Raw genomic sequence first — 13,130 nt, 5'->3', positions numbered from 1 at the left:
GTATTCCCTCTGACGGCATCGATTTGCATTACTGTGGCGGTAGAGTTGAAGTGAGTTTGCGAACGCAGTCGCGTTGACAGGTCTGGCTCTTTTTGTTACCACGTGGACAAACCAGTCAGTGTCAGTGCACGCTAGCCTCGCTCGCGCGACTCGTACACGGCATTCATTTCCTTATATAGCAAATTGGAACACCGTCTGAAAGAGAAATCTTGTTATCATGAGCACGATTACCCAGGAAGCTTACGACGAGGAGATCAAGGAATTGATGGAGGGTCTTGGTTTGACAGAAGAGGAGGCGGTCGAGGACGCTATCAAGTGCTTTGAGATGAAGGTAATGCCGCATCCTTTGTTTATACCGGTTCAATGATCGGCGAAATATCCTTCTGATCCTTGTATGCGATTATATGACTCATGCATCAGGTCTCGTTGAAAATTCTTACTTTCGATATACTAGAAAGAAGGAAAAAAAATGAAATTTTCCAAGTTTTGAGAAACTTTGTGTATAAATACCTTTTTTAATCACAAAATTTTTAAATTAATCTTGATGAATAAATTGTATAATGAATAAAAAGTATTTGTCTTTGTTTCGTCCTTTTTACAAGCGCGATTATGTTCCGAGGATTTGTCTTTTTTTTTATCACTGAAAAGAAAAATAATAAAGCTCCCTCTCTTCCAAATTATGACATTTTTTATGAAACTTTAGCGAGAATTTATTTGACAATTTACATCTTTGTACTTTAAACAAAAGTATTTTGCTTCACGTGTACTTATTAGTCATTAGCGAATAAATCGTCGAAAATTTTTATTTATGTTTCATTATAAATACAAAATATTAAATCAAAATTAAAAATTTCACGGTTAATTATAAAAGTTAATATGGTAAAATGTTATTTTATTAACTGGAAACAAAGAGTTTCGATAAAAAGAAGAGTTTAAATTTCAATATTTTTCTAAAAATTTTAAAAGCTGCAATATTTAACTGATTTCTATTATTATTGCTATTAAAAGCAAAACTTTTGTATTGACACAAGAATACTTACAAAAGTCTTCTGTAGTATAAAAATAAAATTGTTACACGGTCCTTCCGCATTTCTTGACAGTTTTAGTTTCGGAGCACTCGTGTCACAATTGCTATCTTAAGACATCGGCCTATTCTTTATTGTACTGTATCTATCTTACCGCATCTTTGATTCTGTAAAAAAAGAAAAGATAAATTTGTATAAAAGACAGAAAAAAACTTACTTCAATTTACGAAAAACGTTATCGCTATTATCTGTTTTATTATAAATTATTATTAAAGTTAATAATCTCATTCGAAAGAGATTAACTTAACATTAGTATAAATATAATATAGGTCTTTAAATATTTTTAAAATAAATTAAAATTACAATGAAAAGAAATTAATTAAAATTTTATGTACAACTATTAAATTCTATATACTTTGATCACAGATCTGATTATATAATTGCTGCTACGATATCATTAACAGGAGCGTTTATTTCGCGCAGGGAATAGATTTGAGCAACATTATCACCGATTTAGTTCTTGAAGACAAATATAAGCAAATAGTGACATGTCTGGAGCAATTAACGCGTGCTGTAAACGACAAAAGTTACGAATGTGTACCTGAAACGTTACAAGAATTGCAAACTGAATTGGATAAGGACATTCGATATAGAGTGTTTGCGGGTAAACGCAAATGTTACAACGTCCTGATCGATCTTCTGAAAGATTGCGAGAAGAATCACGCGATATTCAAATCCGCGCTGGAAACGATTGCCTCATTAATGACCGGTTATCCGGATTTGTTGGACGACGATGGGATTGCATTGCAGACAGAGTAAAGAATATTCCTTACAAGATTGGTTCTAAAAAAAAGCACATATTAATAAATATCTTTTCAAGTTATAAAAAAATATAATTACTATTAATATTATAAGAAAAGAAAAGATCATTAACTTACATTAAATCAAGAAGAACAAAGTACTGAAGAAAAAGAAATTTTTTAATCAAATGATAGAAAAATAAGTCACTTATTGATATCATTTATAAGAATATCTAATATTTTTCCAAAAGAGAGTGTTTACACATTCTTATTTACATTAATTATTGAAAATTATTTTATTTTATAAACTTTGTTTTTCTTTCTAGTTTTCAAATCACCGTAATTACTTGACAAAAAATTGACATAAGATGTGCAAGAAAAGAATCGTATATGATTCAAAAATAAAAATAAAAATTCTAAAAATATTAGTCCTATTTTATAAATATTATTTAATTTTGTATATTGGCTCTTTTTTGTCTCTGAACATCTTTTACGAAATTTTATTCCTTGTCAGGATTTTAGAGAGGCATCACGATACTGCAATATTACAGTGTCTGTTGCATTGGATACGGGAGTGCTGCATAAAACATGAGCTGAACAGGCAAAAGATCTTTGACACCAATATCTTCGAAAAACTTAAGAAAATATTAGTGCGCGAGGACGTAGGCGCGAATGACATCAAGGGTGCATGTTCGGTGATCAGAGCATTGGTCCTCGACGATGACATTAGACACGAATATGGAAAAGCTCACGAACACGCAACTATCATGGCAAAGGGCGCTCTCGATGTTCTCACAGAACTGTTGACAAGTAAATTTTTAAATAGCTTTATAATTTTATTTTTAACAATATTATTATTTAATATATTATATTTATTTTATAATAAAATAAAATATTACATTATGTGATAATATATGCATTTGTCACGCGAACAGGATTTAAGAAGGATACGAAGATCGTAGGTGATTTAATGATCACCTTGGCCGCATTAATCGTCCGAAATGAATTCTGCCAAGAAGTAGAAGACGCTGGAGGTTTGAAATTTATCCTAGATATAATGACCGATTATCCAGACTCTGAAAAATTAAATTGGCAAGCTTTGAAATTGCTTAAAGCGCTTGCTGGCAATGATAATGTGAAATCTCATATTGTGACTTCCGGATGCGCACCTTTAATCGTATCCGCCATCAGTAGAATGAAGGTAGAGAATGTCTGTGATAAACAAACAAAATAATCTTTTTTTTTTAGAATAAATTTGTTTCAGAAAATATTTCTTTTTATCATACAACCAAACAAATAGTTTTTAAGAGTTTTCATTAAAATGCATTATATTTGGCAGAGATCAGAGAATGTCGTGACTGCCGGATTAAGTTGTATATCCGCATTATCTTTACGAAGCAGTTCAAACTCTGGTGTGTTTTACGATTGCGGCGCAGCTCAAGTGATCGTGGATGCTATGAAGGCTTATCCTAATAATGTAAACGTCCTAAAACATGCCTCTTGGGCGATTAGGAATATGTCAGTGCGAAATAGATCGGAGTCCAAGGAATTTTTAGTGTATGGCGTTGAAGAGGTGTTGCGGGATGCGTTACGATTGCATGGTCCCAAATTGGAGGACAACATGAAAGCCGCATTGAGAGACCTAGGATTAAAGGTAGATCTAAAAGAAAGATGGACAGGAAAAAACGTTGGTATCAGCAACGATCGTTATTAATAATGGTCAACAATATTATCTCGGTAAAATATAATTAAAACTATATTTACTATACAAGTACAATGATAATTTGAATTTTGTACTTTGCTTATCTCACCTCGCAATGCTATAAAATATTTGATAATAATCTTATATAGTTAATTAATAAGATATTTTTGTGCTCAAAATATGAATTTTGTAAAATAGCCGCAATTTTAGGCGATATTTCATAAAACATGTCAATATCTTAATGTATATATTGTTTTTGTTGATTATATTTTTTATTAGAACGTTTTCAAAGCAAAATTAAATTATAATAATATTTAATATCATTCATTTTTCGTAACAAATTGTAATTCATTATAAAGAATATTTAGGGATTTCATACATGATGCCTGAAATTTATACAACATACTTCTCTAATACACTGCCAGAATTTATATTATATTTATTATATTTTTATTTAACTAACTTTTGTGTTATCTGTACTTTGTACAGTCATTCAATTTTACTATTAATGTAGATAACTATAAAATTAGAACTTGAACTAAATTATTTTCATATATATATATATATATATGGAAATAATATATATGCAGCTTAATTACAATTAAAAATAAATAATTAAATTTTTTCTTCAAATTATAATTAAAATTTTGAAATAGATAGGACTAGATATGCTAATTAAAGTTAATCAAGGCTGCTCCTGGTACAATCATGTACCTAAATAATGTAATACCAATGTAGTGAACATTGCTGAACTGAAAAAGACATAAATTAATACGATTGAATAAAAGATAGTGGTATATAGTTATATATTTTATATGAATGCAGTGAAAAATTTTTCATGTAACATATTACTATGTAAAAAATAAAAATTCATTTTTAACTATATACATAATCCGTCAAACACGATTGATTCATTGAAAGACTTTCCTCTTCTGTCCTCTCTGTCGACTTCTCGAGTTCATTTAATTTTACGCGGCACAGGAACATAAAAATTCGTTCCGCGTTAAACATGATATAATTAAAGAATAAGAATTTTATTTCACGGACATGATTATATCAATTAATTTACACGAAAGCATTTGATTATTTGTCGACGAGTATATTGAAAAGTAAATTAAAAATAGTGCTGGAGAAAATATTGTTTTACAGAAAAAAGCCTATATAACATATTTTTATTCGATAATATCCATTATATACTCTGTATACTTTCAAATATAAATGACATAAGGAAAGAGGATTTTATTTTTAACCACTCTATTAATATCCATTTAATTCGTTGCTTCTTCAAATTTCCTTGAGCAAAAACAGGTGTTTGTTGACTTCCGCTTTATTAATATCTAATATCCAAGAGCGCTCGAACGTCAAACATGTAGTTACAATCCGTAATACATAAGTAACGCATGTCTATTCTTATCAGTCTGATTCTCTTTAATTCGTTTCACGTCGCTCATGCATCTTAAATAGAAATATGATCCATACAATTCCAGATAATCATGACGTATAAGATTCATGCACAGGATAACGATCTTTAGTAAAATCGCTCATATACATCATTTCAGTGACGCTGCAAGAGAAAACTGCGGAAAATCGGATTAAACGATTCTGCAAGAATACTGCATTATAAAATGTACGATAATTGATTAAAGGTAGAAACTTATGTGATTATAAAACATCGATTTAAATTGTTAGAAAATAAAAAAGTTGTTTTATTCTTATTAATAATGTATATGTTTCATATACCATCTATACAAATTAAATACTTTGAATAGCTCCGATTTTCTGCGTATAAAGATAGATTTTTTTATACAAAGAGAGATTGTAATGTTACTATATACGGGCAAAAAGATTCTTGGCATAATACACACTTGCAGATTATGAAGTAGTCAAATTTCAAATTTTCTATTTTCAAACAATCACTCTCGTTTTTTAACTATAACAATTATATTCTTAGTAGTGTATAATTTTGTCACGATTAATTATACAATTGCAATATGATTGTCGTATACCATTTTCGATTGAGGCTTTTATTGCACTACGAGTGACACGAAAGCAATTTTACAAAGCGCCAGACAATTTTTCTTTTTCGTAGAGCAGCTGGTTTATTGTATTGGTTGATCATTAATTGTTCGTTATCGTTCGTTGTACTTCATTCCTGCAGACTACGATTGTATCACAGTTCTTGACGAGATCACACTCGCGAGTCGAGCTACGCGATTGAGACATACATGTGTGCTTGCGATGACATAGAATATATATTTACGGACACTAGTGGACGTTTTGCCTCGATAAAGGAGTACGATAGAGTGATTTATTATATTCATCTTCGTACTTCTTAATGTTAATCATATTGTACAGTGTACTGTCTCAAAAATAAGTATGTTCTTTGTTGAAAATGACTTTTATAAATTCACATTAAAACTTATATAGCCAAAAAATGTTTGCTGCAATTAAATATATAATTATTATTTATATTAATCAATCAATTAAAATTTCATATAAGTAAAATATTCTTACAAAAAATGTGTCTTTCTTTACAATTCCTATAAAATATTTGTCTATCAGATATAAATGTATATTGATACAATATTATACATTTACTTGCTTTTCTAGAACACACACTTAAAATTTTAAATAGATATTTATAGAATATGTAAAAAGACATTTGTGCGAGTTTTTTCCTTTAAGAAATAGATGCAGTTAATTCGAGTTGTGTAATTTTTCAAAGTAAAGTTAATAATGGTGATTTAGTCAAATATATAAGATTATATCACAGTCATTGACATTTAACACTCAAACAATAATTGTTACAATTGATAATAGACCATCGCGCTTACATATTTGTGTTAAAGCATTTCTCCAAAGCATTTGCCGCTTAATAATCTATCGTTTTGCATGTAAAATTGCATTAATGTTGATGTCCATAAGAAACCGTAAATATTTATCATAATATAGTTATATTCGCAAGTGATGATCATTTCAGTTCGATCCTTTGATAAAAATGCAAATACTTGTAATTAATATTCCATTGAGCAAATTTTCGTTCTTGAAACTGAAACTTTAGAGAGTTGAATTATAAATTTTAAATATAATAATATTTATCAATAGAATCTCAAGAACATCTATATGTAAAAGATGGAAACTATAATAATGAATAAAAGTATATATAACATTTAAATAATAAAAATACTGTATTACGATAAAATTAATGAAATAATGTGAACTATGAAACATTAATTGTATCTGAAACAAATGTTTTTAATTTAAAAATCAATGTTACAGAATTTCTATACAAGTTAGCATAAATGTTAACGTACATAATTTGAAAAATGTTAATAAATATGTTAAATAAACCATATTAAGAAATGTTAACAAATATGTTACAAGCTAGAAAAAGAAGATAAAAATTATGAAATGTACTTACCTGATGTAACTAAAACAAATAAATCGATAAGAAATTAATAATCGAAAAAGGAATAGATAAAAGTTTTGTGTAAATAATTTGTATAATTGCTGTAAAAATAGAGAATCTGAGCGAGTAAAAGGATATGAGGAATATACAATTCAATACATAATTCATTCAAATAATCCTTTAGAAATGGTAAAAAAGTCAATCGATATAATTTGGATTAATTAATCCAAACAGCTCGATACTAATGACACTAACAGCTTTTTAATGGCGCATTAAGAATGAGTTTAACATCAAATTAATATACTGACGATCACTCTAATTTTCATCTCGCAAAATATACAATATATACTATATGTATACATTTATTATCTAACAACGAGTTATGTAATCTACACATACAAGATATATTTCTATTACTGTATATATTATCATGTTTAATCATCTTGCTCGAATGAATTTACTCAATATTTAATGACATATGCAGAATCAGACTTTTAACATTCGTAATTCCTTCAAGATTAAATCTTAGAAACATTAGCATCAATTGAAGATTTACTTCGTATAAATTTTTAATTCAAAAAATGAATACCTTACCATCTAATTTTTGTAAATCAAACGTCAATTGTAAATTTTTGCATTTTTCTAACTTATACATAAATTATTAACGCATTTATTAACATAAAACATATTTAAAAAAAATACTATTAATTCTTAAGAAATGCTTGAATCAAGAAGCCATAACAAATGCAAGACATTATAAAATATTTACGCTTTGTTAGAAGAAATGCTTTCGTTACTTCATAGCGACATTAATACTTTACATTATTTCGCAATTCATATGTACAACAAACTACGTATTTTTAAAATTTATTTACAGGAAAAAAAAACATTTCTTTCCGTCTGGATTAAGCTCGAATTTTTTCGAGTATCGAGCGTGGCACAATAACGTTGCCACATTAAATTGTCATCTGATAAATTTCCACATTTCAACACAGAAGGCAAATTATATTTCTGTGACAAAAAATTTCTCTTCAGAAACAAGCAATCGATTTTTTTTATTGCGATGTTTTTTCCAGTATGTGTAACATAAAAACCTATACGCTCGAACGACACAATCGACACAACGACTTTTACATCGTTTCATATCGATTCCGAAATACGAACTGAAAAGCTGAAAACTTGTTTCGTTTAACGCGATCGATGCACAGGCGGATATAACAGCTTCAGAGACTTCCATGAACATACAGGTTTTGCGCAAACATGCACGCAAAGAGAGGCTCGTTATCCAGGGACGTAATTGGATATCCGAGGCTTCGTGTCTTCATCTTCGAAAATATTATTACTTTTTAATCAGACTGCTTTTGTACACCGCTCAAGACACACATCAGATCTAAATTAAAAACGCATTAAAAGCATCGTATACACTTTCTTTGGTGCTGATGCAACGATGAATTAAAATAATAATATATTTAGAAAAGAGTAACATTTTAGCATGTATATCCTTTCTTTTATACACATATATGATATATGCTTTTATAAACCGGATGTTTGACAACAGAGGGGGCAAAATTTAAGAAGTGATTCTACATGATAAAATCAGACGAAATCAAGAGTAAAATTGCGACGAAGGCTTCGGTTACATATAAATATTTGAAAATTAGCATAAAAGATACTTAAAGCATGGTATCCATCGATTTCTGTATAAGCTCGATTGAGTCGTCGTCAAAAATATACTTTGACGCATAAGTATATAACGAATTTATTCCTAATTTGTTACTCTTGATTTTTATAATATTTTATTATGTAGAATTACTCTTTTTCTCCCATCTGTTGTCAAACACCTTATATAAATATATCTTTACGCTACTTTTAAAATAAAGCAATGTGTGTGTGTGTGTGTGTGTATGCGCGCGCGCGCGCGTGTATGTTGTGTCAAAATGCCTCTAAAAATGCATACATATTTTAATTAAATTTGGAAGAAATTTCTTCTTTATGTAATAAATTAAATTTTTTGTTAAATTAAAATTTCTAGCGACATTTATGATGCTATGTTTAATACGAAATGTAATAAAATCTATCTAATTTACATGTTATATGTAAATTTTCATATTCAATAAATAAAGTTTAAAAATAGCTATATTTACCGTTAAATATGACATTAAATAGTGATGAAAATATGAGTCTTCTAGTTTTTTCACTCGTAAATCTTCAAAATATTTTAAATCACATATTTTTTCACTTTGAATACAGCAAACGTGCCGCTCAACAAAAAGCGCATAAAAATTAAGCTTGCGATACTGAATATATAAAAGCATTAGGGCCGACAATGTGTATGCATAAAACATTCGTCCGAATCGATAAAATTACGGCCCTGCATCCCCTGTTTGCGGCAATGATAACACAGATATCGACTCGTACATGAATGCGACGCGATGTAAACGCACCTGCAGGTGGACGCACGTATCATATCACACATCGCAATATATTACCATACACTTGACAATATCAAACAATACAAAATCTGAACTTTTTCACTATGTTTGAGATCCTAAAAAATCAAGATTAATTCTTCGAGGATTAGTTTTACTCATAAAAGTCTATTTTTAATCTTAATAGATAGAAGTTAATGTAAAAGACCCATTTTTATTTTTTTCTCATATCTCATATTTTATCTCATTGTTTTATTTTTCATTTATTTCTCATTCAGAGCACAGTTTAAATATTTCTCCTATTTAAAAATTGACTCGAAAATTCGTAAAATTAATATTAAAGACTAAAACAAAGAAATAAACTGTGCGTTCTCTTAAATTCGATTCCTTCTGATTTGTCGATATTTTTTTGGAAAAAAATAAAAGAAAATTCTCTTATTTTATAAGAATTACGTCTAATTGGCAAAGAAAACGTAACTACGTAAGAAAACGTATAATCCAAATTTGTGTCACGTAACATAAATAACTATACATATGTACGATCGTTCTCTCTGTGACAGTCCTACGTTCAGCATAATTTGCCTGTGTGACATGATATCTATATTTTGTTCAACAAACACTAACTTCGCATTCATAAAATTCTGAATTAACGCAAAAACACTGCCTCAGCTACTGACGGCATTGGCAACACGAGTGCTTGTAATATTTGATTCGGCATAAGCCGTTCTTTACTACTAAAGCACAATTTGGATACTTGTCAATGCACTCGGACGGTTCGTGCACTTCTGAAATATAATATTAAAACATATCTATCAAGTACTCTTAAATTTGTTATTAAATAATATTATATATCTCTTATTTATTAAATAATTGATCAAGCTTATTTACTAAAATTAAGACTCGAAATTAGAAAGATATAGCGTAAGTTTTCTTACTTTTCGGTGGTTTATTCACTGGCACCTCCTTCTTACATGGCTCCATATTACATCGTTGCTCCGTGGTTGGTTTCTTGATTTCTAAACAATTGGTGCTACTGATGCCCTCGACAATGCATCGTACAAGTCGTGTTTGCACTCCGATTCCACATGTTGCAGAACACTAAAGAGAAGACACAAAGATTCAAACACACTTTTAAATGTAAACTGATAAAATTCTTAAGAAAAAAAAATTTTCTGTAATAAAAGATTTTTTAAATATAATTCAACATATTTTACCGTTGACCAATTCGAGGTAAACCATTCCGGCGAACATGTTGAAATTCTGCAGACCTGTTTAGTCGCCGGCTTCGGATCACTGCAATTTTTCGCAGATAATGCGATAAACTCATCATTCGTTCTAGCTATGCAAGCGATATCTCGATGCTGCATACCGACGCCGCACGAGACAGAACACTAAAAAACAAGAAATTAATGTAAGAGATTATGTTGTTATAGTAATTATAAAATTACATTGTATAATAATCTGGAATAAGGATAAAGAAGAATGTACAAGAAAAGAAAAAAAATTATTGATTTTATTCTCATATTAAATCATCTAGAAAAATAAAATTATAATATATACGTAATAATTGTGCAATTTTGTCTACGTAATTAAAAATGTGCATTTTGGAATTAAAATTAAATTCATTTAAAAAATTAATGTCATCTACGGTGATCACTTTAGCATTACGTGTTGCCACGAAGCGAGCGTTTTATTTTCTGAGTCATCTTGTACTAACGGAAGTCCATGGACCGGTGAACCACTCGGCTCGATCGCAATTCGTTCCCCGTTCAAAGCAATGCATCTCCGTGTCTGGTCTTTCTTTGGGATTACAAAATAATTCACTACCATCAGCACATGCCACTCGTCTGATTTTCAGGCCATTTCCACATTCCGCGGAGCACTATAACAACGACAAATGCTACGCTGCATATCCCAAATAAATGCACATATTTTATTTTTATTTTAAAATCAGGAAATATAAAATAAAACTCAATAATGTTTAAAATATACATATTTTTATCCCAGTTGTTCAAAAATACTAGATTATATTTATATCAAATATAAATATGTGAAATGTTCTTAAAAATCAATGTATAAGAATTCACAATTCTTAGACAAAAGTCTTTTCTCTTTTTAATTTAATGTTTATATATTTATGCTTAAAATTAATTCAATAATGTATGTATTTTGTACTTTAGAAGACCATTCTGAATACAGCCAAGGTGCATGATGTCCTATGTCCGTTGCTGCATTACAAGCCGTAATCTCGCACGGTTTTTGAGATTCCGGTTTATTGGCTAATGAGCAGGATTCTCCGGACGTTATGCAAGTCACCGTTCGATTTCGGATTCCACGACCACATGTCGCCGAACACTAAAAAGTGCAATTATATGATAAATAAGAGGTAGGCGAAAGATATCGCTGAATCGAAATCAATTCTGACAATATAAAGCGAAGAGTCCCCTCAATATCATTTATGCTACATGTTAGAAAATCATAAAAGACAAAAAGAAAAAATATTGCCATACGTTAATAATCAAAAATTCATGCTCATAAAAAAAATTAATTTTATACTATTTTTATAATTTTTTAAAAATAATTTTGTATATTTATAATAAATTTTTATTATTGCGTTATTATTTGTCTAAATTAAGTGTTTTTGAGCTCACTTTTGACTTTTAATATCTTCTAACTTATTTTGTCACATGTATTACACATAATAAATAAATATAAAGAACGTACACATATATTTATATAGATATATCATCATATATTACAATACACAATTCACATAAATTATTTCCGACTTTTGATGTACAAAAAACGCAATACAATAATAGGGTCAATTATTGAAACTGATAATATATTAAGACCATTTCTTACAATATTTAGAGAGATTTCTAACTTTTAATCCCTAATAATTTTGTACGTATTTCCTAAACCGCTAAAGTAGCTTTCAACGATAAAAATATTTAACAGATTAATGACTCACCGGACTCCAAACGCCCACATCCCACCTGGGTGCGTCGTGTTGGGAGGGCATATGCCTCAATTCTGGGCCTGCATTGGAACAGGCGGGCAGACTACAAGCTTCCGTGGTGCTCAGATCTGGCGGTTGAACGCACGCACCAGCAGCAACGCGCATTGTCAATCTTGCATTCAGCTCCTGAACACATTCGAGTTTTCGGGTTCTGATGCCGATTCCGCAAGTGACTGAACATTCGCTCCACTGCTCGGCTCGCCATCTGATAACATTTTCACTTCGTCAAGAATCAAACTTGTCTGATTAAATTATATTTTTAGTATAGGTTTTTGTTCGATCAAAAATCTTGATATATTTAAAGTCAATCTTTTCTAAACAAAAATGATTAAGCATTGTCGGTTTTCGATTTTTTAACAATCAGATATAACACAGATAAAACATCTTGAATGTATTAAAAAATTTAACTGACAATGAGAACACGATAATGATCACAGGATCTATTGGAGAATCACTACAGAAGAAAAATACATTGATGTAGATACCTGGCAGCGCAAGGATGATCGTTGCATCGCAGCGGGGGAGGATGATTCGGTTTTTCCACGTTACGGCAACGTTTATCGTTGACAGGTATCTGACTACTCTCACGAATGCATTTTAGAATTATTGTACGTATACCTGTAAAGATAGCGAATTGCGCAAACGATATGAGCCAAGATCTTATTTCATCTTCAATCAATTAAAAATAAATAAAAATAAACTTTTTCTTGACAAAAGTTAGTATTATACTTGTTGAAAAAATT

At 29.9% G+C, this 13,130-nt stretch overlaps 2 protein-coding genes across 6 annotated transcripts in view; one reads left to right on the top strand and one right to left on the bottom strand.

Annotated features, from left to right (window-relative positions):
* Positions 1 to 54: 54 nt before the first annotated feature.
* On the top strand, positions 55 to 4,419 carry LOC140667348 (armadillo repeat-containing protein 6 homolog). The gene is made up of 5 exons (XM_072895205.1): positions 55 to 331; positions 1,509 to 1,840; positions 2,340 to 2,635; positions 2,761 to 3,026; positions 3,165 to 4,419. Exons 1-5 carry the CDS (start codon positions 218 to 220, stop codon positions 3,537 to 3,539), a joined length of 1,383 nt encoding a protein of 460 aa, XP_072751306.1. The 5' UTR covers positions 55 to 217; the 3' UTR covers positions 3,540 to 4,419.
* Positions 4,420 to 8,730: 4,311 nt separating this feature from the next.
* LOC140666730 (thrombospondin type-1 domain-containing protein 4) overlaps positions 8,731 to 13,130 on the bottom strand; it is a 54,018-nt gene continuing 49,618 nt past the window's right edge. For 3 of the 5 annotated variants that reach the window (XM_072894234.1, XM_072894235.1, XM_072894236.1), the window contains exons 13-19: positions 12,873 to 13,005; positions 12,340 to 12,592; positions 11,541 to 11,720; positions 11,083 to 11,247; positions 10,580 to 10,756; positions 10,301 to 10,463; positions 8,731 to 10,150 (exon numbers count right to left, since the gene is read on the bottom strand). In XM_072894234.1, the coding sequence (XP_072750335.1) occupies positions 10,035 to 10,150; positions 10,301 to 10,463; positions 10,580 to 10,756; positions 11,083 to 11,247; positions 11,541 to 11,720; positions 12,340 to 12,592; positions 12,873 to 13,005 (1,187 nt within the window). In that variant the 3' untranslated portion in view covers positions 8,731 to 10,034. Of the gene's footprint in view, positions 10,151 to 10,300; positions 10,464 to 10,579; positions 10,757 to 11,022; positions 11,248 to 11,540; positions 11,721 to 12,339; positions 12,593 to 12,872; positions 13,006 to 13,130 lie in introns of those variants that run through there. The other 2 variants (XM_072894238.1, XM_072894237.1) reach the window with 2 other exon arrangements.

Source organism: Anoplolepis gracilipes, chromosome 6 (genome assembly GCF_047496725.1).
Source record: "Anoplolepis gracilipes chromosome 6, ASM4749672v1, whole genome shotgun sequence".
In the NCBI taxonomy this organism is placed as follows: domain Eukaryota; kingdom Metazoa; phylum Arthropoda; class Insecta; order Hymenoptera; family Formicidae; genus Anoplolepis; species Anoplolepis gracilipes.
Note: the sequence above shows the minus strand (reverse complement) of the source record. Positions and strands in the feature narration are given on the sequence as shown.

Coding starts and splice junctions, on each gene's coding strand:
- LOC140667348 (XM_072895205.1), top strand. CDS start 218: ATGAGCACGATTACCCAGGAAGCTTACGACGAGGAGATCAAGGAATTG. Junction 332..1,508: donor TCAAGTGCTTTGAGATGAAG/GTAATGCCGCAT, acceptor TATTTCGCGCAG/GGAATAGATTTGAGCAACAT. Junction 3,027..3,164: donor CCGCCATCAGTAGAATGAAG/GTAGAGAATGTC, acceptor TATATTTGGCAG/AGATCAGAGAATGTCGTGAC.